The sequence below is a fragment of the Cavia porcellus genome, unplaced genomic scaffold (genome assembly GCF_034190915.1).
Source record: "Cavia porcellus strain 051 isolate PalLab524CR breed Dunkin Hartley unplaced genomic scaffold, mCavPor4.1 scaffold_11, whole genome shotgun sequence".
In the NCBI taxonomy this organism is placed as follows: Eukaryota; Metazoa; Chordata; class Mammalia; order Rodentia; family Caviidae; genus Cavia; species Cavia porcellus.
In genome coordinates, this window is record NW_026947494.1 from 7,850,626 (window position 1) to 7,872,599 (window position 21,974).

At 41.1% G+C, this 21,974-nt stretch overlaps 1 protein-coding gene and 1 non-coding gene across 2 annotated transcripts in view; one reads left to right on the forward strand and one right to left on the reverse strand.

Annotated features, from left to right (window-relative positions):
• The window catches only part of Marchf6 (membrane associated ring-CH-type finger 6), a 74,405-nt gene that overhangs the window by 28,423 nt on the left and 24,008 nt on the right, over positions 1–21,974 (forward strand). Inside the window, exons 5-20 of the mRNA XM_063257963.1 lie at positions 2,698–2,770; positions 4,787–4,955; positions 7,073–7,262; positions 8,578–8,639; positions 9,418–9,450; positions 11,122–11,173; positions 12,807–12,865; positions 13,989–14,069; positions 14,260–14,328; positions 14,409–14,483; positions 14,825–14,959; positions 16,641–16,760; positions 17,185–17,285; positions 19,220–19,357; positions 20,112–20,316; positions 21,174–21,243. Of these exons, the coding sequence (XP_063114033.1) occupies positions 2,698–2,770; positions 4,787–4,955; positions 7,073–7,262; positions 8,578–8,639; positions 9,418–9,450; positions 11,122–11,173; positions 12,807–12,865; positions 13,989–14,069; positions 14,260–14,328; positions 14,409–14,483; positions 14,825–14,959; positions 16,641–16,760; positions 17,185–17,285; positions 19,220–19,357; positions 20,112–20,316; positions 21,174–21,243 (1,632 nt within the window). The remainder of the gene's footprint in view (positions 1–2,697; positions 2,771–4,786; positions 4,956–7,072; positions 7,263–8,577; positions 8,640–9,417; positions 9,451–11,121; positions 11,174–12,806; positions 12,866–13,988; positions 14,070–14,259; positions 14,329–14,408; positions 14,484–14,824; positions 14,960–16,640; positions 16,761–17,184; positions 17,286–19,219; positions 19,358–20,111; positions 20,317–21,173; positions 21,244–21,974) is intronic.
• On the reverse strand, positions 18,962–19,063 carry LOC111755896 (small nucleolar RNA U13). Its single transcript, XR_002790433.1, has one exon. It is a non-coding gene; the product is annotated as a small nucleolar RNA U13 (small nucleolar RNA).

The following is a 21,974-nucleotide window of genomic DNA, read 5'->3' on the forward strand; positions in this document are numbered from 1 at the left end:
GTATCTTTTATATAATTTTTTTAAAAATTTAAGCATTCATATTACATTTTGATTGTACCTCGGATATTGAGAAAGCTTCATTCACGTGAACTAAGAATGACTTTGGAACTCTCATTGTGGTGGAGATTGAAAGTAGGCCCTCATGTATTTAAGCATGTTCTCTCCCACTGAACTGTATCCTGACAAGGTGCTTCTTAATGAATGTGGAAAAGGAAAGAACAGCACACAGAGACTCTGTCTGTCTGTCTGTCTGTCTGTTTGTCTTTTACAATGGTAAACATACACATCTAATGGTTCTGAATAATTGGAAGGCTTAACATTCGGATACGAGAGGTCTTTAGGAGTTGACACACTGACCTACCTTCTTGGGTAATCCTTTGTTCTTTTATTTTTTTTTTTTAATTTTATTTTATTTTTTTTTTTTTAGGCAAATGCGTGATTTACTTTTCATGAGGTAACCCTTTGGTTACGTAGCCATCAATAACAGGACTAATGATTTATATTTTAAAACATAATAGTTAAAGCATTACAATTTCTATGACATTTTACAGTTAATCACCATGTGCTTAATTGCAATCTACTAAGTGCTTTTTACTATGCTATATCCAGGGAGAAAAGAGATGGTCATATGCAAATAAAATAGAAAGTGACATTCAATGAAAAATATATCAAGACACAGTATTACACAATCATGGGGGTAAAATTTTAAATTAATATGTCTCTTGAGTAGATAATAGCTAGTTTTATGATTTCTGAGAGTAAGACTAATAGGTACATGGTTGTTAAGGAAATCATATTGAACAGTATCAATATGCTTGATATTGTACCCTAAAAATGTTTATAATTGATGACTAGTTGAGGGGTCAGATGAATTAGGCACTCAAAATAAGAAATAATCATGATAGCTCCTAATTATGATCCATTCCTGTTGTTCTTTTATTTTTATTAAAGATTTTGAGGAGTAGGGAGTGTATAATTTCAGAGTATATGCTTGGAGCTAAAAACAAGCAAGATTTTAAAATACAATTAATATTCTTGTGACTCCGTAAGTAAATTTTTTTTGATCATCATTTTTAGAATGAAAATCCTGGGAAATACACAAAATAGCAGAATAGTTATTGTTGAGTTAATTAATGAGCTAGAAGATTGGACTTGTCATTGTAGGGCATTATTCAGAGGGAGAAGAGGTTCTAAGAATGAGAAAACCAAATGGAGAGATGGAGACCAAATCCAGTTGTTTCCAAACTGTAGTAAGTAGTTTTTTTTTAAGGGAAGAGAGATAATGGAGGTGAGGAAATGGTGTCTTTTATGTTGAAAGGAAAGCTAATCACAATAAAGGAAAAAAATTCACAAACCTAAACATAATTCCAAGTTTTCCAGAGCTGGGTAGGGTGGAGATAGAGTGGGTAGGGTGATAGAGTTACAGCAACAGTATTCTTCGATTGCCCTACAAAGTACAGAAAATGAGATTTGTTTTAGACTTCAGATGAGCAGTGCTGAAAGTTTGGAGACATTGGAATCTTCCAAGTTTGACTTTTTAAAATAACAGTATTGAGGTTCAAAACCCAAGAGTACTCTAACACTGAGCTATACTCCCAGCCCTGTTTTTCTTTTCTTCTTCTTCTTTTTTTTTTTGTCTTTTTCGTTTTTATCGGTACCAGGGATCGAACTCACGACTGCCTGCTTGCAAGGCAGGTGCTTAATGCCGCTGAGCTAAATCCCCAGCTCCCCCAGCCCTGTTTTTTTAAGAGGTATTTTTTATTTTAGGTAGGTATGTTGGAACATGCTTGTAATCTGAGCACTCAGGAGGCTGAGTCAGAAAGATCATGAATATAAGGGCTACGTAGTAAAATCTTCTCTCAGAAATACCTCCCAGGGCTGAGGATTTAGCTCAGTAGCATAAGCACCTGCCTGGCAAGCCCAAGGTCGTAAGTTCGATCCTCAGTACTGGGAAGGGGGAGGGGACCCAAAAAGACTGTTTAAAATTTTTGAAACAGGTCTCACTAAGTTGCCGAGGATGCCCTTGAACTTGTGATCTTCCTGCTTTAGCCTCCACCAATAGCTAGGATTACAGGTGTGTGCTATCATAACTGATTTTGACAGCAGTTTTGAAACTAATTCCTCTCCTGAAAATTATCCCCAGATGGAAGAATACAATACAGATAACAAAATACCAACATTTGGTTTGTCATAAGTATTTAGAAAGCTCATTACTGTAAACTCTTTATGAAACTGAGAATACATTTTACTAAACAAGCAAGGAGTCAGAAAGGTGTGAAATTCACCTAAACAAGTTATTATGGCTAAGCTCAATGATCATTAACCTACAGTGATAATTAAGAGTTTTTTAGATGATAGGCTGGCACTGAAATTTCATATGAAAATGTTGGGAGAAATTCTGAGATGAGGACAGAAACAAGGGAAAAGTTGCTTGTTTTATTTACATTAGATTTTTAGATGTAGACAAAAAATAGTATCTGCTATGTAAAACAAGTCTAGAGAAAGTATGTAGCTTAAACCCTGTTATGTAATGTTTCTCTGCTATTCTAATGCTTGACGGCATCTGTAAAAGTGTAGTACTTAGAGACGCAGACTTTGAACATTGATGTCCATGCCTTCATGGTTTTATGGCTGCTTTCCTGAGTGACTGAGTTGACAGCGTGGATTGTGACTGTGCCCTCGTGTCCTTTCTGACAGGCCGCATCTACAAGTGCTTGTTTACTGGCTCCGTGAGCTCACTACTGACACTGCCACTGGACATGCTGTCCACGTGAGTATTGAACTGAGTGACGATGGAAATGATGCTTCACCATATTTAGCATTTGGAAGTCCTTCATCTTGTTCCGAGGACAGTCGTTGATGTTTCTTATCCTGACAGTTACAGCTAGGATAGCAGAAGTGGCTAACATATATTAATGATGGTTCTTTTAAAACATACCCACTAAAGGACTATTTTGTAATGGTGGGCTTAGTTGTTAAATAGGCTATCATGAAGTTCAAGGTATGTAATGTTGTGTTGCTATGCTAAGATAAATTTTAAAATATTTTTTAGGTTATAAGAAAACACATGCTAAAAATGTATTGGTGCAGTTTACCACGTTTTGACCTTAAGCATTGTTGCTCGCCCTGATTGGGTGCTCTCCTTTGCCCTGAAGTGATCAGCTGAAAGGCCACCTGCATATGTGCACTGCCTTCATTAGTTGCTCCTAGACAGCAGAGAGGAAACGCTAGAGACCTAGTGAGGATGGTCAGAAAAAATCAGAAACATTTTTTCAGTGTAGTGTTTTTTTCTTTATGGAATACATCTTTTATTTTTTGTGAAAATTTACTTTGAATTTTCTTTGTATCTTAATAGTTATATATTTTGGACCCCGATTTGGGTCCTCTCTAGGCACACCATGTTGATTATCTGTTGTGGCAGAACAGACTCTGAAACTTACTGGCTTCACACAAGCACCATTTTATTTGCTCATTATTCTTGAGCTCTGCAGTTTGAAATGAGCTGTATATCTGGTAAACTTGCCTAGATCACTCATGCATCATTGTGGGGCTTGACCACCTAAGTGGCCCTTGCCTGAGCTGCCTTAGGCCTCCTCCCTCTGCCTCTCGTCTTCCACCAGGCCAATGGGAGCCTTCTACCTGGCGGTCTTAGGGCAGTGTCGTAGAAGAAGGAGAGAAGAAGCTCATGAACTCCATCTCCACTCTGGAAGCTGACAGCCGCTCTGGTCCAGGCAGTATGCAAAACCAGCCCTAGCTGAAGACATAGAAAAAGGACTGTGGAGTTTGTTACCACTGAAAATGTCTAAAATACAGCTAATCGAGCTAATTGTTCTTATTGCTGATGGCAGAGGAGAATAGGGCATGTTTTAGTCCCAACCCGTCAAACTTTTGTTGCCTAGTTAAGATTCCTCTTTCAAATTAAGGACCACACACACTTAGTTTAAGTTTTCAGCTGCTAGTCTGAGATTTTCCAGGTTGACCTTCCTCAGTTTTTCCAAGGGGTAAAAAGGTCATTCCATTACAACGGTGTATTTTCAAAGTCTACCAAGATATCTGAATTACTCTATTCTGAAATCTCAGACATGGGTGGGGAAAGACAAGCCCCTCCTTCACGGCGGGAAAGAACCAAGGGGTTCTCTTACATTGCAGCATCCCATGCATTTTCAGTATGATTGAAAAAGACCATACTTTAACTGCATTGCATTTATGGAGAAACTCATGTACTTTGGGTATATTTGCAGTTAGCATCAAGACTCTGCTTTTTAAGTGAAAGTGTTCTCTAAGTATGTTGTGGAATTGTCTACTCATACACGATAAATATCTTTCAGCCTTCATTTCTTTACGTAGTCATAGGCCCATGTGCCGAGGAGCTTCACACTCTTTCCGATTTGATAATTCTTGATATGCCTGGACTTAGGTGCCAGCTGAGTGCATTTTAGTCTTTAAAAAATTTTTTTCCAAGTATATTTTAAAACTTGTGTGTAAAAAAACCGACAGATTAATTCTTTGGAAACATCCGAGAGATCTACTGACGTAAATTCTGTAAATTGAATGCTTGGCCTCTCTGAGGTATTTGGCTGCTTTTGCGTGCTGCCTTCCTGCTTCCTGACCATATGGAGGGATAGGCTGTGGCGAGGTTGTTCCTAGCTGTGTGGTGCTGATGTTACCTCTGGAGAAGCTGGTTTTCTCCCCGAAATTGTGATGTGTTTTTCTGGCTGTATTTATTAGTGTTCTTGGAGTCCTCATCTGTGTTTTTTGCTTGCTTGTTTGTTTGCTGTTTAAACAGGGAGAACCTGTTGGCGGATTGTTTGCAGGGCTGTTTCGTGGTGACATGCACACTGTGTGCGTTCATCAGCCTGGTGTGGCTGCGAGAGCAGATCGTCCATGGGGGAGCCCCGATCTGGCTAGAGCATGCTGCGCCGCCCTTCAATGCTGCAGGGCACCACCAGAATGAGGTAACAACACCTCTAGCTCTGAAACTCGTTTACTTAGGTAGGGTGTGAAAGTGACATAGACCCTCTAAATCCTGGACACACACTTCATAAATGTTCTTGTGCCCTTTTTTTTGAATTCCCACAGTCATGAGGCTTGAACCCAGCACCTTTCACATCCCTAGCCTACTTTATTTTTTCTTTTGAGACAGAGTCTCCCTAAGTTTCCTAGGCTGATCTCAAATGTGTAGTCTTGCCACCCAATCTGATTTCTGGGTCTTTGAACATTTTAAAGGAAGCTAGTGGAAAGGTTTGGAAGAAGATTAAGACAAATGTGAAAAATCCCAGGCATGCTTTTGTGACTTTGCCTCTTAATTTTCCTGCTGGGTCAGGAACACTGTTAGAGCATATCCTAAAATACTCTTTCATTCTCTTTTTTTTGGGGTGAACTGCTTAACGAGGGCTTGGAGGTGAAGATACAATTTCCCAGTTAAAGTTTTTCATATGCTGTACAACATTTAAGAAGGATAGCTAGTTCTTTATCATGTTGTGTTTCCTGTCAAGAAGAAATACGACCAAAAGTAGAAAAACTGGGTACGAGTCTTCTCAGGGACCTAGCCAAGATCCCTAATTTCCCAAACGAGTGTATGGCGAAGGCTTAAATAAGAGGCAAATGGTATGACCCTCTGCAGAGTTTGAGATTGTGGGCTAAGACAGGGAATGTCTCTGGGTGGCCCTTGTTTATGTAATATTCAAACAAGGAAGAGGTTAGAGTGGAAAATGCAGGAGACCTGAGCAGGACCTTGGGAGGGGTTCAAGGACCCCTCTAAGCAACAGACTATGTGAGTTAGGGAGAACTATCCTGGGAGAAAGTCTCCAGGTGACTCCCACTACAGGTGTGAAATGCCTACAGCCACAGTCTGTGTCCTGTTAATTGGGGCTGGAGCCACCTGTCCTCTGCTGTGGCCTGTCCTGCTTCCTGAGGCATCTTCTTGTTCTCAGTTCAGCTGTGCCTGGGCCATGCCCTGCACGGGTATTCAGCTTCAAAGGCTCCCAACACCAGTCTTGCACAGTTTTCTTTTTTCTGTTTGAGAGATGACTGTCTTAGATGTGAGGAAGTTTGCTAGAAGGTGCTGAGAAAAGAAGCGGATAAAACGATGTTTAGTGTTTTGCTTCCTGAGCAATTATGGTACTAAAAATGCCACAAATTGGGGCTAGGGATTTAGCTCAGCAGCATTAACGCCTATCTTGCAAGCAGGCAGTCATGAGTTCGATCCCTGGTACCGATAAAAAAAAAAAAAATGCCACAAAGTAGTTACTTACTATAATGAAAACTGTTTGTACTTTATAAATTTTATTATGAGTACCTGCCTGGCAAGCGTGAGGTCGTAATTTCAATCCCTGATACCAAAAAAAAAAATTTATTATGAGAAAACTGTCCACAAAGTAATGATAATAACTATTTTTTTGTTTTGTTTTGAGGACTTTCTGCTTTTTTCAGCATGCAGATTGATGTCATCCAAATACATGGTTTCTTTTTCTCTACACAACATTCTGCTTCTCTAAAAAAATGTATATAGATAACAGTCTGTAAAGAAATTGTGCCATTCTCATGTAAGATTAATGTTTTATCATTGAGTCTCATCTGTAATGAGCAGTAATGCAGTCTTGTTTTAAGAGCCTCATTAAATCCACGGTTCTGTGTTTTAACTGTTAATGACAACTGTGTCTGCATTTTGTAGGTAGGAGAATTTAGGAAGAGCCAGAGGAGGGTGCATCTGGGGACTGAGAACAGAAACAAGAAGCCATTTTAAGTGTTTAAATGATATAGCACATTTCTATATATGTATAAGTAATTTTTTCAAAAATGCGTTTTGATCCCATTCCTAGAGTTAGTAAAAACAAGAGCTGTCCTTTTAAAGACAGTTATAGAATGAAGCATTAAAGATAGCCAGATTCGTAAGCCCACTTCCTATAAGGCTTTGTGAAACTAAGTGACACATGGGAAAGGAAACTTTCTCCTTTCCCAAGGTGACCCTGGAAGGTGCTTATTTCTCCATCTTAGTTTGTGTCACTAGTTCTGTTTTCCTAGCAGATAGTGCAGCAAGATAGCTAAGATTGTGGCTTTTCTGTTTCCCGAGGCTCCGGCAGGGGGAAATGGTGCAGAAAATGCTGCGGCTGAGCAGCCTGCCAACCCGCCAGCAGAGAATGTGGTGGTGGGGGAGAACCCAGAAGCACAGGATGACCCGGCGGAGGAGGAGGAAGAGGAGAATGAGGAGGAGGACGAGGCAGGCGTTGAGGATGCCGCGGACGCCAACAATGGGGCCCAGGGTAAAGGCTGCCCCTTCCAGGCCCTGAGACCCTGGGCAGCTGCACTGGAGGGAGTGACGCTCAGATTTTAGGGTTTTAAAGTTCTGTGATCAGTTTTACTTTACTTGGCAGACTGGCATTTATGAATATACCTATGCATATACTTGTTTCCGGAAGGTGGAACATTTTGTATGTTATAGCTCTTTACACCATTTGGTAGAATGGGTGGGAGGAAATTGTTGAAGTTGGAATACAGCCTTTTTTTTTTTTTTAAAGGGAATTTGATACAGATTTACCTTAACTTTTTTCTTTCTTTCTCCATTGAGTTAAACTTCGTGAGTGAAAAGGAATTTTTGAAATATGCCGTGTAGGTGAAGTGCCACCTTACGAAGCCAGTTTTTCGTTTTCTAGCAGTGTAAATTCTGGAATGTGAGGTCAAAGCCACGGTGGGGTCTGCCCGTCAGTGTTTGGTTGCCCACTGCCTTCTCTGCTCTCCCGCATTGCAGTTCATCTGTGAGGAGCTGCCTTGTCCTGGGTCTACATGACTGCTCGTGTCTGCGTGTCTCCCTGACATGCTCAGCATGTCTCTGTGGGCTGAGCACCAGGCCCTGCCCCCGTGGCTTTCTGGGCTGGGGAAGAGGTAGCAAGTCTCCATTCTGGCAGGACGTGCAGCTTGCTCTGAAGATGCTGTGAGGAGAGACAGGATTTTTAATCAGACCTGACGGGAAGCTCAGCACAAGTGGTTTTTGACCTGAGGCCTGCAGGGTGGAAAGAAGCAGGCGGTGTAAGGGGAGTGGCCAAGCCCCTGCTCCCTGCTGGCTGCTGCCACCCTCTGCTCAGATCAGTACTGTCCCTTGCTGTGACTCTGTTCTCTGTCCATTCTTGCATCACATGGTTCATATTACTCTTCTGTGTTTAAAGTTTTCAGTGGTTTTTCTACTACACTAAAATATCAAATGAAATCCAAAGACCTGTTTCTTTACATGATGTGATTATCTTCCACTGTCTAATCACTCAGAATGTTCTCATTCCCTGATTTCTGTCTCTTCAAATTGACCAGACTCATGTGTGACCCAGAGCTATTGAATTTCTCACTTGCACATAACCTTCTTTCTCTTCTAAACACTCACCACAGTTTAGGATCACACTACTTTATGTATTTTGTTTATAGGTATGCACTTACATATAGTATTTATTGCCTAAGAAGCAAAAACTCATTGTAGAAAGGTTAGATGTGGCTTAGCTTCTCAACAGTCTATTAATTAAGGTAGAATGCATCTTCCTGTTATAGTTCAGGTCTGTCAAGTCCATCCTTAATGTGCAATGTCACCTACAGATGACATGAACTGGAACGCTTTGGAGTGGGACCGGGCTGCAGAAGAGCTCACATGGGAGCGGGTGAGTGTCCTACATTCCATGTTAGAGTTGGGCATCTTTAGATACATGTATTACTTTTGTAGTTACATTTGATGAAAATAGCTACCAAAATTTAATTTTTACAGAAAATTAATGCACTGTTTATGACACAGATGGCTATTTTTGTTTCTAACCTTTAATACAAAGCTTGCTTCATTTAAGCAGTGTTTCACTTGAAAATGCTGACTTTGAAAAACTGGGTAATGATTTAACTTTTAAGGAAGTGTTTTCACCTTTCAGTTCACAAAAAAGTACAGTAGTACTGACCTGGTTTTTAAAGAATTAAACCCAAGGTGGAATTCATTACGATTTTATAGTCATGTGACTGACGGTAAAAGGTGACTCCGAGCCAGTCGTGACATAGGCTTGTGCTCCCATCTGAGCAGGCTAAGGCAGGAGAGTCCTGAGCTGAAGGCTAGCCGAGCTTGCTGGACTCAGGAGGATTGATTCCCTTGAGTTCATTCCAGCCTGAGCTACATAGCAGGACCCTGTCTCAAAACACACACACCATGAAACTCCCATAAACAAAGTTATACACTTCAGCAGTGGCAATAGTGGGTTAGAGTTGTGTTAAGATAGCAGAGCGATGGGCTCAGAGTAGTGTAACTCAGTGTTAGAATACTTGCATACCGTCACAAGGCCTTGCATTCAATTCTCAGCAATGGAGATAAAACAAGATACTGAAAGAAAAACCACTTTTTTGTAAGAGTAAAAATTGATGTTGCATCTTGTACTAACGCCTCTTGTTACTTGTTTTTAGATGCTGGGACTTGATGGATCACTAGTTTTTCTTGTAAGTAAACTAATTATTATTTCCAATTCAGCATACCTTTTAAATTAATACTTAGAGAGTACAGTAAAGCATGGGGTGCCAGGCTGTGGCATCACAGGCCACTGGCATCAGCTTCCTGGCAAGCACAGGGCCAGTTGTTAGATTCTAGGAATGCGTGAAGGAGTTTTTGCATACAGCCATTCTAGAAATGGCCATGCTGGGAGTATTGTAAGCACTGTCACCACGGCAGGGCCCCAACCTCCACTTCTTTCTGACAGTTGGAATTTTACCTGCCCACCAGGGTCAGGACTAGAAAAGCCCTATGAGCACCAGGAGCAGTGCCACACCCCTGCCAGACACCATACCAGTCCCCTCCAGGGGCCTTTGGAAAGTGCACAGGGGACATGATTGCAGTTGTCTCACCATGGGGGTCACTACCAGTATTCAGCAAGCCAAGGCTGTGGCTGCTAACCGTGTGGCCCTCTTGCCCACAAGTTCCCGTACCTGAGATGCAGCAGCGCCTGTGCTGAAGCTTAGAGGGTCTTGGCCAAGTGCCTGGCATTGCACGTGAAGCTCAGTCTGATGCACCTCATTAGGGATCAGGCACTGTGCACAAACAGGGCAGCAGTGATGGAGGAGTCCTAGCTCTGCCTTCCTGTGACCTGAAATGACCGCTCTGGGGAGTTGTGTGATGGAGCAGGGAACCAAGGCCACCTGGGCCCTGAGTCCTGTTCCCAGCTACTGCTGGTGGCTGTATTAGATGCCAGAATGAGGGCTTGTCCTGGGGCAGGGAACAGAAGTGAAAGGGTGCAAGCACAGCCTGTGCGCACACATGGGAGGGAAAACTGGTTCTTTTTAATAACAGAACTGGGAAACAGTTTGCTTAGTTACTTAGTAATGTCAGGTTTACAGTGTTTCCTTTTTATACTTAAGGTCAAAATACCCTTGCTTTGAATTACTTCATATTTAAAGGAAATACTGCAAAATATTTTAAAAGGAAATTATTATGAACTACTTGATTTTTTTTTTTTTCTTCTAAGAAAAAGAAGCCCAAAACTAGGCTTAGTGGCTGGCTCATACCTGTAATCTCAGCAGGTAGTAGACTGAGGCAGGAGGATCACTGAGGTCGAGGTCAGCCTAGGCTACATAGTGAAACCTATCTCAAAAAACAAAAAGAGGTGAAGCCCACAGTTAATGGTAATTAAAATAACTTGATCTTTAAAGTTCAGTCTTGCAGTGTTAAAGGCTGTAGCAGGGTAAGCAGGGCAGCTTTGTACATCTCTCAGTAAGAGCCGAAGTCTGACCTTAGGGTTCTGTCTATATCCCACCCCTATAGGGGTGTCAGCAAACGTAAGCAGACTCATGCCTCCTTCCAGCAATACTGCTGCAACCTCATGGTGGTTCAGGGGAATTAACCCCAGCCTGCTAGGTGTCAGATCCATTGTGTTTGTGTTCACCAAAATTAAAGAATGAATTCTAGGAATAATAGAGTTAAGAATAAGAACATTTATTGGGGAAAAGGAGTTCTAAATAGGAGTAACTTCTAAGAAGTGTCCTGAATGGGTTGCTCATAGAGAGAAAATTTTCCCTTTAACTATCTTTAATACCTAAGCTATCCCTAAATAAATTGAATAGTCAGGTTAAGCATGTTGAGTATGAAGTATGTTTTATGTTTTATTAATGATCTTTTAGGAACATGTCTTCTGGGTTGTGTCTCTCAATACACTGTTCATTCTTGTTTTTGGTAAGTGTTTTTATTTTTTATATGTTATGATAGAAGCTCGTGTTTCTAGGGATCTTGTTTTAGGCTTTTGTTCTAAGATAGTCGGGAATATTAAGAAACATACAATGCAGGTTTGTGGGCCACTTCCTAGAGGTTTACTCTGATTTTGGTCTTAATGATTAAGTCACCCCTTTCCCTAATAATTTAATAACTCAATTACTTTTACTATAAAAAGTATAATTCTATTAAGAACAAAATAGAACTTACAAGAAAGATTTGCATAAAACATAAAAATTCTTATTGTGAAAAATTTGAGGGAATTTTTTTGATTATAGTGTCATTTTTACATCTTGCAAAATTGTCAGAATTTATATAAATGATCAGATTTATATTTTAAATTCCTAAGTTTTCCTGTTATATGGCACTTTACAGTTAGTTTATTTGGATAAAGATCCAGATAAGGTCTGCACATCATCATCATTATGTGTTTACTTATTAGTCCACACATTAATTTTATGTTGTCTTAAGTTTGCTTTAATCTGTAATACTCTTCGTTTTGCCCCCATGCCCCACCCATTTTGCCATTGATTAGTTGGTGAGTTCAGGTCATGTGCCCTGCACGTCATGTGGTGGTCTGTGTCTAACCAGCTGCCTCCTGAATGTCTGCAGTCCCCCTTCTTTGTGTCTGAAGGTCATTGTGTTTAAGGGCTCCATTTGATCCCGTTTAGTGTATTTGTGACACGTTCTTCCCTGTCACTGAGGGCACTAACATGACATAAGGGAAAGTGTACAAGGTTGGCTCACCCGTTTTTATCAGTGAACAGCCTGACCCTCCCTGCCCAGGTCTTGTTCTCCTTTTCCCTGGAGAGGGTTATCTGAGGGGAGCTGTTCAGTGCAGTGGCCACTGTTCATCTCTGATGGCTTCATCAGCCCTTAGTGATCCTTGTCCAAGTCCATTACTGGGTGCTGGGAAATTATGAGTGCACATCTTGTCATGTTTTATGTTTATTGACTGGGTTTTTTTAAAAGAAGGATTTATTCTTATCAGTGAGGACTATTCTTTTAACCTGCACTCAGTCTCAGGAGAAGCTCAGTGTTTTCCTTTTGTCAGTTTCACAGTAAGAAATTTATGTTTTTAGTTCTTGCATTAATATGCTAATTGCTTCTAATGTTTTCTGTGACGTTGCTCCCCCCCCCCCGCCCCCCCGTTAATTTGGGCTTTCTATTTTTGAACATAAGGGCTCGTGGGTTTGTATATGTTCTATATGTTTCTAGCAGTTTTCATCATTAGTTTTTTCAGTTGCTCAAATCACCCTCCCACCTTCAGTCTCAATCAGAGTCCAGCACAGGGCGCTGTGCATCTAGGCAGCTGCTGTGCTACAGCCGCTTTCCCCAGTCCTCGCCATTCTTTCTAAGGCCTGTGGCTCTCAGTGATTTTTCTTTTCTTTCTTTCTTTTTTTGACATAGACCTGTTTTGCCTTAATAACTGTTATTCTGCAGTTAGAAAAAATGTCCCAGGTATAGCACATTTTTGACCCAGCTATGAACTCTTCCATTTCTAAAGAAACCCTGGTTCCTTTTAGTGGGAGGTCATATGAGGGATGTTCATCATTTTGATGTGTGGTTTTCATTGAGTTTTTTTCCTCCCTTTTAGCATTTTGTCCTTACCACATTGGTCATTTCTCCCTTGTTGGTTTGGGATTTGAAGAACATGTGAGTATAATACTTTTACAAACTTACTTTCATTAGTTATTTTCAAAGCTGATATTTTTTGAGTAAATCATAATTTCTTAGTCTGCCCTCTACCAAGGAACAGTCAGCAGTGTGATCTTATTTGTTTGTTTCTTCTGAAGCTCACAGTTGATGAAACAAAATAGAACCCCATTGCCAGCTAACAGAGTGTGCTGTGAGGTCCTTGTCGAGCTCTGTTCCCCACTGGCAGGCCTGAGGCAGCCTAAGGAGTTTCCTGCAGGCTGATTTCCCACCTGCTTTGAGAACTTGTGTGTTCCTTGCCCCCTCTTCCTCCAGGTGACCTGAGTGAATGTAGAAAAGGAACAGTATATTGGTGATTTTAAAAGAAGGAATGGACTATCTTGTAGTGATAGCCTTCATGTTTTTAAAAGAACTTGCTTAAATGTTGACATTTTATCATTCTTTTCTAGAAGTAGATGTTTATATGCATTACTTTCTGGGGGCTCTCAAAAGACCTAGTCTTTTCAGGAAGAGCTGCCTGTCTGGAATTTGCTGTTTACTTTGTGTATATGAATCTCAGGAGAGCATGTTCAGAAACTTCCACTATTCACAAAGTCCTTTGATTCTTGCTAGTTGCAACCAAAAGCTTGAAAGGGTTACTTAAATGCTTTGATAAGTAATTCCCACTTGCTATCACAAACTCAGGAATCAAAACAGATGAGGTGGCAGCGTTTGTCTTTTCCAAATTCTTACTCTCTGTAAGTCAGTGGAATGGTACTCCTCATGGGAGGAAGGCGGCAGTTGGCGTCTTCCTGGGTGGGTGGGACTGCGCACCCAGACAGTAGGACTGGCACACAGCCTGGGTTAGGATGCTTCCAATGTTGGCAGATTGCACTCTCCTCACTGTTATTTTGGCTCCTTGGGGAAAGTGTTGGGCTTTAATTTTCCTTTGTTCCTTACTGATAAATGCAGTCTGTGTAGAGGAGAGTCCGGTTGCAGAGGTGTCATCTAGTTTTATATTATGCAGTTTTATATTTCTTGGTTGGTTCAAGTTTAGTCATATAGGTTGCTTACCACAGTCATAAAACAGGGTATATGCCATGTAAAGTAGTTAGTTTTAATTTTGTTATGTTTTATTTTTTAGGTCCAAGCATCTCATTTTGAAGGCCTAATCACAACCATAGTTGGGTATATACTTCTAGCAATAACGCTGATAATTTGTCATGTATCCTTTAATGGATCATCTTGGGTGTATCGCAATATTCATTCCATAGTGTGGTTCTCATACTGACTAAGTTATTTTCTTTTTTCTTGTCCTGTTATACAAAATGTGAAATAAAGTCGTCCAAGAAGTTTAAGTAGTTACCTCTTTAACTGCCTCAAATGTTCACTTTTTCCTTAACTAGCTGTTATAGGGCCTGGCAACTCTTGTTAAATTTCATAGGTCTCGCCGCTTACTGGGAGTCTGCTATATTGTTGTTAAGGTAATTCCTATTATAAGTTAAAACTAGAAACAGTGTCTTCTACATTTGGGTGATATTGATGATCTTTTATTTCACTCAAGGTCTCTTTACTGGTGGTGGTAGAAATTGGAGTATTCCCTCTCATTTGTGGCTGGTGGTTGGATATCTGTTCACTGGTAAGTTGAACTTTCGTTATTCTAACCAACGAAGTAAGATCTTCCATTGAAATGATTTTTTTACTATAAAATAGTATTTGTGAGGTTTTTATTCATCAATTGATTTATCATTTTTGTGTTTGAAGAATTAGATACACCTTTTCGACATAGTTTCTGGTCTTCCGTCATACAGTTCTGTAACCCTGAAATAGCACTGAGAGAATTGCAGACCTAGAGCATCATACCATATGTATGTAACTATTTATTTGTTTCTCAGGAGACGGAAATGTTCATTTGGCGAATAAAAGCAGTTGAGCAGTTGGTGCAGATCTCTCTCACCTGTCTGTCTGGTTTTGGCCTAGGAAATGTTTGATGCTACTCTGAAAGATCGAGAGCTGAGCTTTCAGTCGGCCCCAGGCACCACCATGTTCCTGCACTGGCTGGTGGGGATGGTGTATGTGTTCTACTTCGCCTCCTTCATCCTGCTGCTCAGGGAGGTCAGTTCTGTGGGAATGCTGGCACTGTGCGTGTTGGAAAGGGGCTTCTGTTTGACCCTGCCTCAGAGGCTGGATTGATTTCCTAATTTTTCCATCTTCTTTACTGTTCCAAGAAAGGAATAACTGAGAGAGGAATTTGGATTGCTTTTAATCTGTTTTCAGTTGTTTTATGTCAAAAATTGCCAAGTTAGAAGTTTTAAATATGATTACACTGTTTTGTTTGGTATGTCTCATTCTCATCTACTAACATAAACTCTTGGAATTTTGTGTGAGTGACTGTTTCAAACTTCATTCAAGAAAATGTAATACTGGAAATAAGCCTAAAAGATAACAGTTTTATAAAATTGAACGTGTGAAGTGGTTTCTTAAATGTAGAATTATAGTGAGGGTCTGTATGATTCCAGTTCATTTACCAGAGGGGCATCTTCACTAATCCTGTTTTCAGAATCTGGTCCTCCTGTAATCCCAGTACTCAGGAGGCCGAAGCTGGAGGATCATTGCAAGTTCGAGACCAGCCTGGGCTACAAAGTGAGCTCAAGGCCAGCCTGAACTGCATAGCAAGATCCTGTCTCAAAAAGACAACGAAATAAAAACAAAACAAAATACCCCAAAAACCTGAATCTGGTCCTTATTGACTTAAAAATGAAGCAGATTGTGTGTAATTAATTGATAAGAATGTATCTCAGACTCTGTGCCAGTCTGTGCTGGATGCTGTTAGGTGGTGGAAACGCAGGCACAAGTCCTGTGAAAAAGCTATCAAACCAGTCAGGTTACTCTGCTGAGCCTGGGGATGCACCTGTGAGGGCTGGGGGAGCAGCTCTGGGGCACAGAGCAGGCACAGAATGCTGTTCTCAGGGTGCTTTGCTCTCTGAAAGACTGGAGGAGAGAACAAGGTGGGGCCGAAGCTTTCTGAATCCCATGATGTAGGCTCACATTCTGTCTTTGAAATGAATGGAGATTAAGCAAATTCAGTGATGGGGTTATTAAAAACTCTAGTATGTCAAGTCTAAAATGTTTGCCAGCCTTCTAATTTTTTAATGTGGTGAGCTTAAGTACAGAGCCTTCATACTTGGGAGTGAGGACCTTAGATACATCATACATTGTAACTGCCTCATTTGGAAGATGGAGAGGTAGAGGTTTGGGAGGATGAGATGCTTTTAGGGCCACTCCAAGGGTCTGGACCTGGCAGCGCTGGCATCCAGACTTGCCTGTTGCCTGTTACCCCTCAGCCAGAGATACAGACAGGTGAGAAAATGAAGACGCTGTGAGGCTGCAGAGTTTCTTGGTCAAGATAACTGTCCTGGAGAGGACTGTAAAACTGGAGCCAGGCTTTGCTTTTAGGACATGTAAAGTTGCAACATTATCCTTTCACCAGGAGATAAAACATAGTATCTAGCAATGATTGGATTTTATTTTCATCTCAGATCCAGGTTTTTGACCAGTTGAACTGAGTGTTTTTACCAGTGAATGATTAAAAGCAACAAATACCATCAAAACCAGAATAGTTTTCATAAAGGTTGTGGTTTAGGAATTTCTTTTTCCATGAAAACCACATGAATTTTCTGGAGCTTAATTGAGATGGGAAAATACTTTTTCAGGGGCCTATTTTTCTGTTGTGTTAGCCTATGTACAGAGCCTGAAGACACTGATGGATATTTATAACTTCTAAAAATATTTGCAGGTACTTCGACCTGGTGTCTTATGGTTTCTAAGGAATTTGAATGATCCAGATTTCAACCCAGTGCAGGAAATGATCCACTTGCCCATTTATAGGCATCTCCGGAGATTTATTTTGTCAGTGGTAAGCAGATGATTCCATTGTTTTGAGATTTGTTAACTGGCTTTTAAACTAAACTATTGTAACAGAAGGATCTCACAGTTTTTTCCCTACTGGAGAAAGAACTAATGTGGTTAAATCCAAGTTTTTCCAAAATAAAATCCTAAATACAGTAACTATGATTCATATTAAACTGGATGACATCTTCATGACTCCCGGGAGATTTACTCAGTCGCAGGTAACTCTGCTTTGTGGTTCCTTACAACCTAGGAGAGTTCTTTTGGTCAGGGAACTGCTGTCTTAGGGATGTGATCTTACACAGAGCGCCCCAGGGTGATGTGTAGGGTGCGCGCATGCTTGCCATGGTGAGAGCGGGCTGAGTGCTCAGAGTCTGCCTCCCTGCACGGGTGACACCTCTCACGATGTCACCTCTGACCTCTCACTGCAGATAGTCTTCGGCTCCATTGTCCTCCTGATGCTTTGGCTTCCCATCCGGATCATCAAGAGTCTGCTGCCGCATTTTCTCCCCTACAATGTCATGCTCTATAGGTAAGCCACAAAGCTCAGCTTAATAGTTATCACTGCTAGGGAGCTGTTCAGATTATATTAGACATTTAACGCATTCACTTCCACAGCTGTTAGAATCATCTGACACTTAATGCTTTATCATATTCCAGATCACATAAACTTAATATGTCTTCCAAAGGAAGTCTTTATTTTTCTGTAAAGTAATACTTTGTTCATATTGAAGTGCTTTACTGGTTATTCTAAGAATGTGTTAGGAACATCATCTTTATTTTGAAAAGCACATCATATGAATGAAGCCAAAAGTATATATTTAATTATGGACTAAAATTAGGGTACAGGGCTTACAGATGGAAAAATCTCTTTTTGGTTTAAAATTTTAAGTTACTTGGAAATCTAATCTCAGCTATTCTTACCATATTCTCTTGTTTAGTGATTTGCATTATTCCATAGTCATTATCCGAAATGCAGGCAGATTGAATTGCTTCTTCAAATTTACTTCTTTTAAGCCTTTCATTTTTATTGTACTGTGGATTGAACTTGGGGTTTATGTGTGCTAAGCAGGTGCTTTATCAAGCTGTGTTGCCAGCCTCTATTACATCTTTAATTCTTGTCAGTGCTAATTCCCTTAGATCTTTTACCAATCCCATTTGAGTTACTACCCTCCTGGTTTGGGCCTTCCTTTTTCCTCCCCATTTATAATCCTCAACAAGGCTGCCTTTAGATTTTCTAGAAATGTGATTGTATGATTCCTGTTTAAAAGTTGTCAGTGCTGGACATAGTGGTGCATGCCTGTAATTGCAGCACTCAGAGAGGCTGAGCAGGATTACTGAGAGTTCAAAGCCAGCCTGAACTACATAGTGAGACCCCATCTCAAAAAATAAATTAATTAATTAGATAAAAGTTGTAGCAGCTGGACCTGGTAGGGCCAGACCTCTAGTCCAAGCATTTATGAGATTAAGCTAGGGAGTTGAGACCTGAGTGAGACCTCCCCTCAATAAAAGAAAAACATAATTTGCACAGTCATACCCAGGTCTGGTAACCCCTGGGTCAGCGTCCTCCTGGGCTCCTCTCTAGCATGTTCGCTGGTGTTGTCTGGCTTCAGTTCCCGCTGTGGCCATGGTTCATCACCACCACTACCCTTAAATCTGTCAGCATTGTTTTGCTGCTCTCTTTCCCTGTTTTCAGTGACTTCCTTCTCCATGTTTGCCTGGCAATCCTTTCATAGTGTCTTTCAAAATCCAGATCGCAGTTTTGTTTCCCTAACCAGAACAGATCACCAGGGCTGGGGCCATAGCTCAACAGCACAGCATCCGTGTGGCAAGTGTGAGGTCCTGAGTGTGATTCTCAGAGCCCCCGCAGAGCAGACCGCCACTCTGTCCTTTAGGGTCGTCTCCATTCCGCAGCACGTGGTCCCGGGTGGGAGTGTTCACAGTGCTGCACCTTTACCCAAGGAGCAGCGCAGATGGAGGAGAGAGTGGGGAGCGTTGCACATCCAGGTCGAGGCGGTGGAGCAGAACAGGGTGTCTTGGACGATGCTTAAGGAGGAAGGTTGTGTGGAGAAGGAAAGTTATGTGGCAGCGTATTTCGTGGTGCAGTACACGCAAGCGCGGCAGGAGCCGTAAGGCAGAGTTCAGAGGGAAGTCTTTTTTTTTTCTTTTTTTTTTTTCTTTTTCTTTTTTTTTTTTTTTTTTTCTTCATGTCAGACGGGTAATGTGCCGAGGTCGTAACAAGGTTGAAAGGAGGCACATGTCATGCACAGAGCATGAACACCCAATCATCACGCTTATGAACCTGAGGATCAGAGGGAAGTCTTGTATGACTGTGAGCGAGGATGAGTAGGAGGCATGCCAGACTGAGTTCATTTTGTACTTTGCCCTAATTCTGTGAAGTATGTAATACAGTTATGTGGAAAGCAGGGCTCTCATTTAAATCACGACTCTTTGTCATCATCTCAGTGATGCTCCAGTGAGTGAACTGTCCCTTGAGCTGCTGCTCCTCCAGGTCGTCTTGCCAGCATTACTGGAACAGGGACATACCAGGCAGTGGCTGAAGGGACTCGTGCGTGCGTGGACGGTCACCGCTGGGTACTTGCTGTGAGTATGGACAGCCCACTCCCTGAGCATGTGTCACTTCTGTCCTTTTGTAACCTGTCTGAACAAAGTATGTCGCATGCTTCACTCAGGAAAATTAGTTTCAGCCTGTGATAATTGGGTAATATATGCAAATATATATAATACTTATTTTTAACAATTGTCCATCTTTTATGAAAAATTTAAAATGCATATTTTTACCTTCTTACCAAGATTTGCTGTATCCTAAGCTTTTTTTATGCTATTACACAGGGCAAAAAAAAATGTAGTGCAAAGTAGCTCACCTTTTAAGAGACTAACTGGATGTGGTAGCTAATGCCTATAATCTGAGCACTTGGGAGGCTGAGGCAGGAGAATCACTGTGAGTTTAAGTCCAGCCTGGGTTACATAGTGAATTTAGGGCCAACCTGAACTACAGAGTGAGACCCTGTCTCAAAAAAAAGAAACTAACTTGGAAATGAACTTTTATAGTTGCTGCTTTCTTTCCTGAAGGAATTGGCTAAATGTTGGCTGAAGCAAACATGAGACAGGTTGTTTGTAGGCTATCCTACAGTTTAGCTCACGTTAAGGTTAGAAAGGATTACTTTGACGTAGGTACCAACATTTAGACCAGATTGAGGTAACAGTGCTGTGTGCAGATTCTTCATGGACATCTTCTATGCTTCGTAGTAAATATTAAGAAAATAAAATATTCTGTCATTTTGTTCTGACCTGAAATGAGACTTTTCAGCTTTCCACTGATACGATTTTTGCACAGGGATCTTCATTCCTATTTACTGGGAGACCAGGAAGAAAATGAGAACAGTGCAAATCAACAAGTGAACAATAACCAACATGCTCGAAATAACAACGCTCTTCCCGTGGTGGGGGAAGGCCTGCACGCCGCCCACCAAGCCATCCTCCAGCAGGGAGGGCCTGTCGGCTTTCAGCCTTACCGCCGGCCTTTAAACTTCCCTCTCAGGGTAGGTCCAGTGCAGACTGCACCCAGAGGGCCAGTGTGTTGACAGCACGCTTAGCACTGGTGCTGTGAGATTCCTCTTAGAACGTCAGGGTTACAGTTCTCTTGTCTTAGCCGCACATCCCGTCAGCCTTCTGTTGGCAGTATTTGCTGGCTTCGGTTAATGGCGTTTTGGACAGGTACTGCTAGCGTGTTCTTGCTATCTGCAACTGTATACATTTAAGTTTAATTACAAATAAATAAGTGTGAAATTCTGTTCACACCAGCCGCATGTTAAGTGCCCAACAGCTGCATGTGACCAGTGACCACTGTAGCAGACAGTGTAGAGGTGTATGTTCCTGTCACCACAGAGCATTCGAGGGATGTAAGCACCTTGGTGTGCTAAGAAGGCAAATACTTTGAATTTGTAACATTTTGTTTTTATTAACAGAAAGGAAAATTTAGGAGGGATATGTTTTATTTTTATGCTCTTTGATTACAAAGTGTTTGCTTTTTGAGTTGTGGGTGTATCTGAATATATGAAAACAGGCACTTAATTTACTTTCGGGCTAGGTTATAGGTAATTTTACCAAAATAAAAAGAGTTTTTACTTGCTCAGTGCTGGGGGCCCACAGTCCTGGATACTGGGGAGGCTAAGTCAGAAGAAAGCCTACAGGTCAAGACCAGCATAGACAGAGTAGCAGGACTCTGTCTTTTTAAAAAATTGAAAAACTTCCCCTTTTTATGTGAAGTTCAAAAAACCTGGAAATACAAATTGAGGCGGTCATTGTAGAGGGAGAACTATGTAACTGTGTCGACCCTGCGGAGCTGGTGTCCTGAGATGCACAGAGTGTGCCTGAGCTGTCTCTGTTTGCCTCACAGATTCTGGTGTTGATCCTGCTCATGTGTGTGACGCTGCTCATCGCCAGCCTCATCTGCCTTACCTTACCAGGTAGGAGCTCAGCCTGCTCTGTGGCTGCTATGCCGAGGTGTTTCACACAGATGTGCTTCATTCTTTCCGTTGATAGAAACTTGAGACACTTAACTCTTTCACCTTCCTCAAGTGTGGGGTACTGGCTGATGAGGACTCAATCTTCCTGGACTCATTTCTGCTGAAGCACAAGGGGGCAAGATCAAGATAGCTATGTGTTCATTTTAGAAGAGGGAGTACCTGTGATCACTCAGCTTTCTTGCATATTTAGAGTATGAATTTTCAAACAATCATTTGTGTGACTTAAGTAAATGTTTCAAACAAGTCTCTTAACATCAGTGATGTTGCTTTTCTACCCATTCATACTGTTGATCAAGAGTAAAATGAAGCTAGACTGTTTCCCTTGACTATCTGCTGCTCACGAATCCTCATTTTTTTCTGGCATTGAGTTTGTAAGACATGTCACATGAACAGCATTTCTTCATTTAAGAGATCAGTCAACTTCAGTTGAATATGTGTAGTAACTTGTCATCTTCCCCAGAGGTTAGGGATTAATGACCAGGTCATTAACCAGCTTGCCTGCTGTTATTTACTGTTTATATATAGCCTGCCAGAAAATTCTAAATCATATTGCTAGGTGTTAACTACTTAAGTAATTATTAAGTTAATTTTCAGCTCTGTCAGACCTAGATTCTGAGTTATCTTGGTAATAATACTGATTCAGTATAATTTTATAAATCAGACTTGCATTA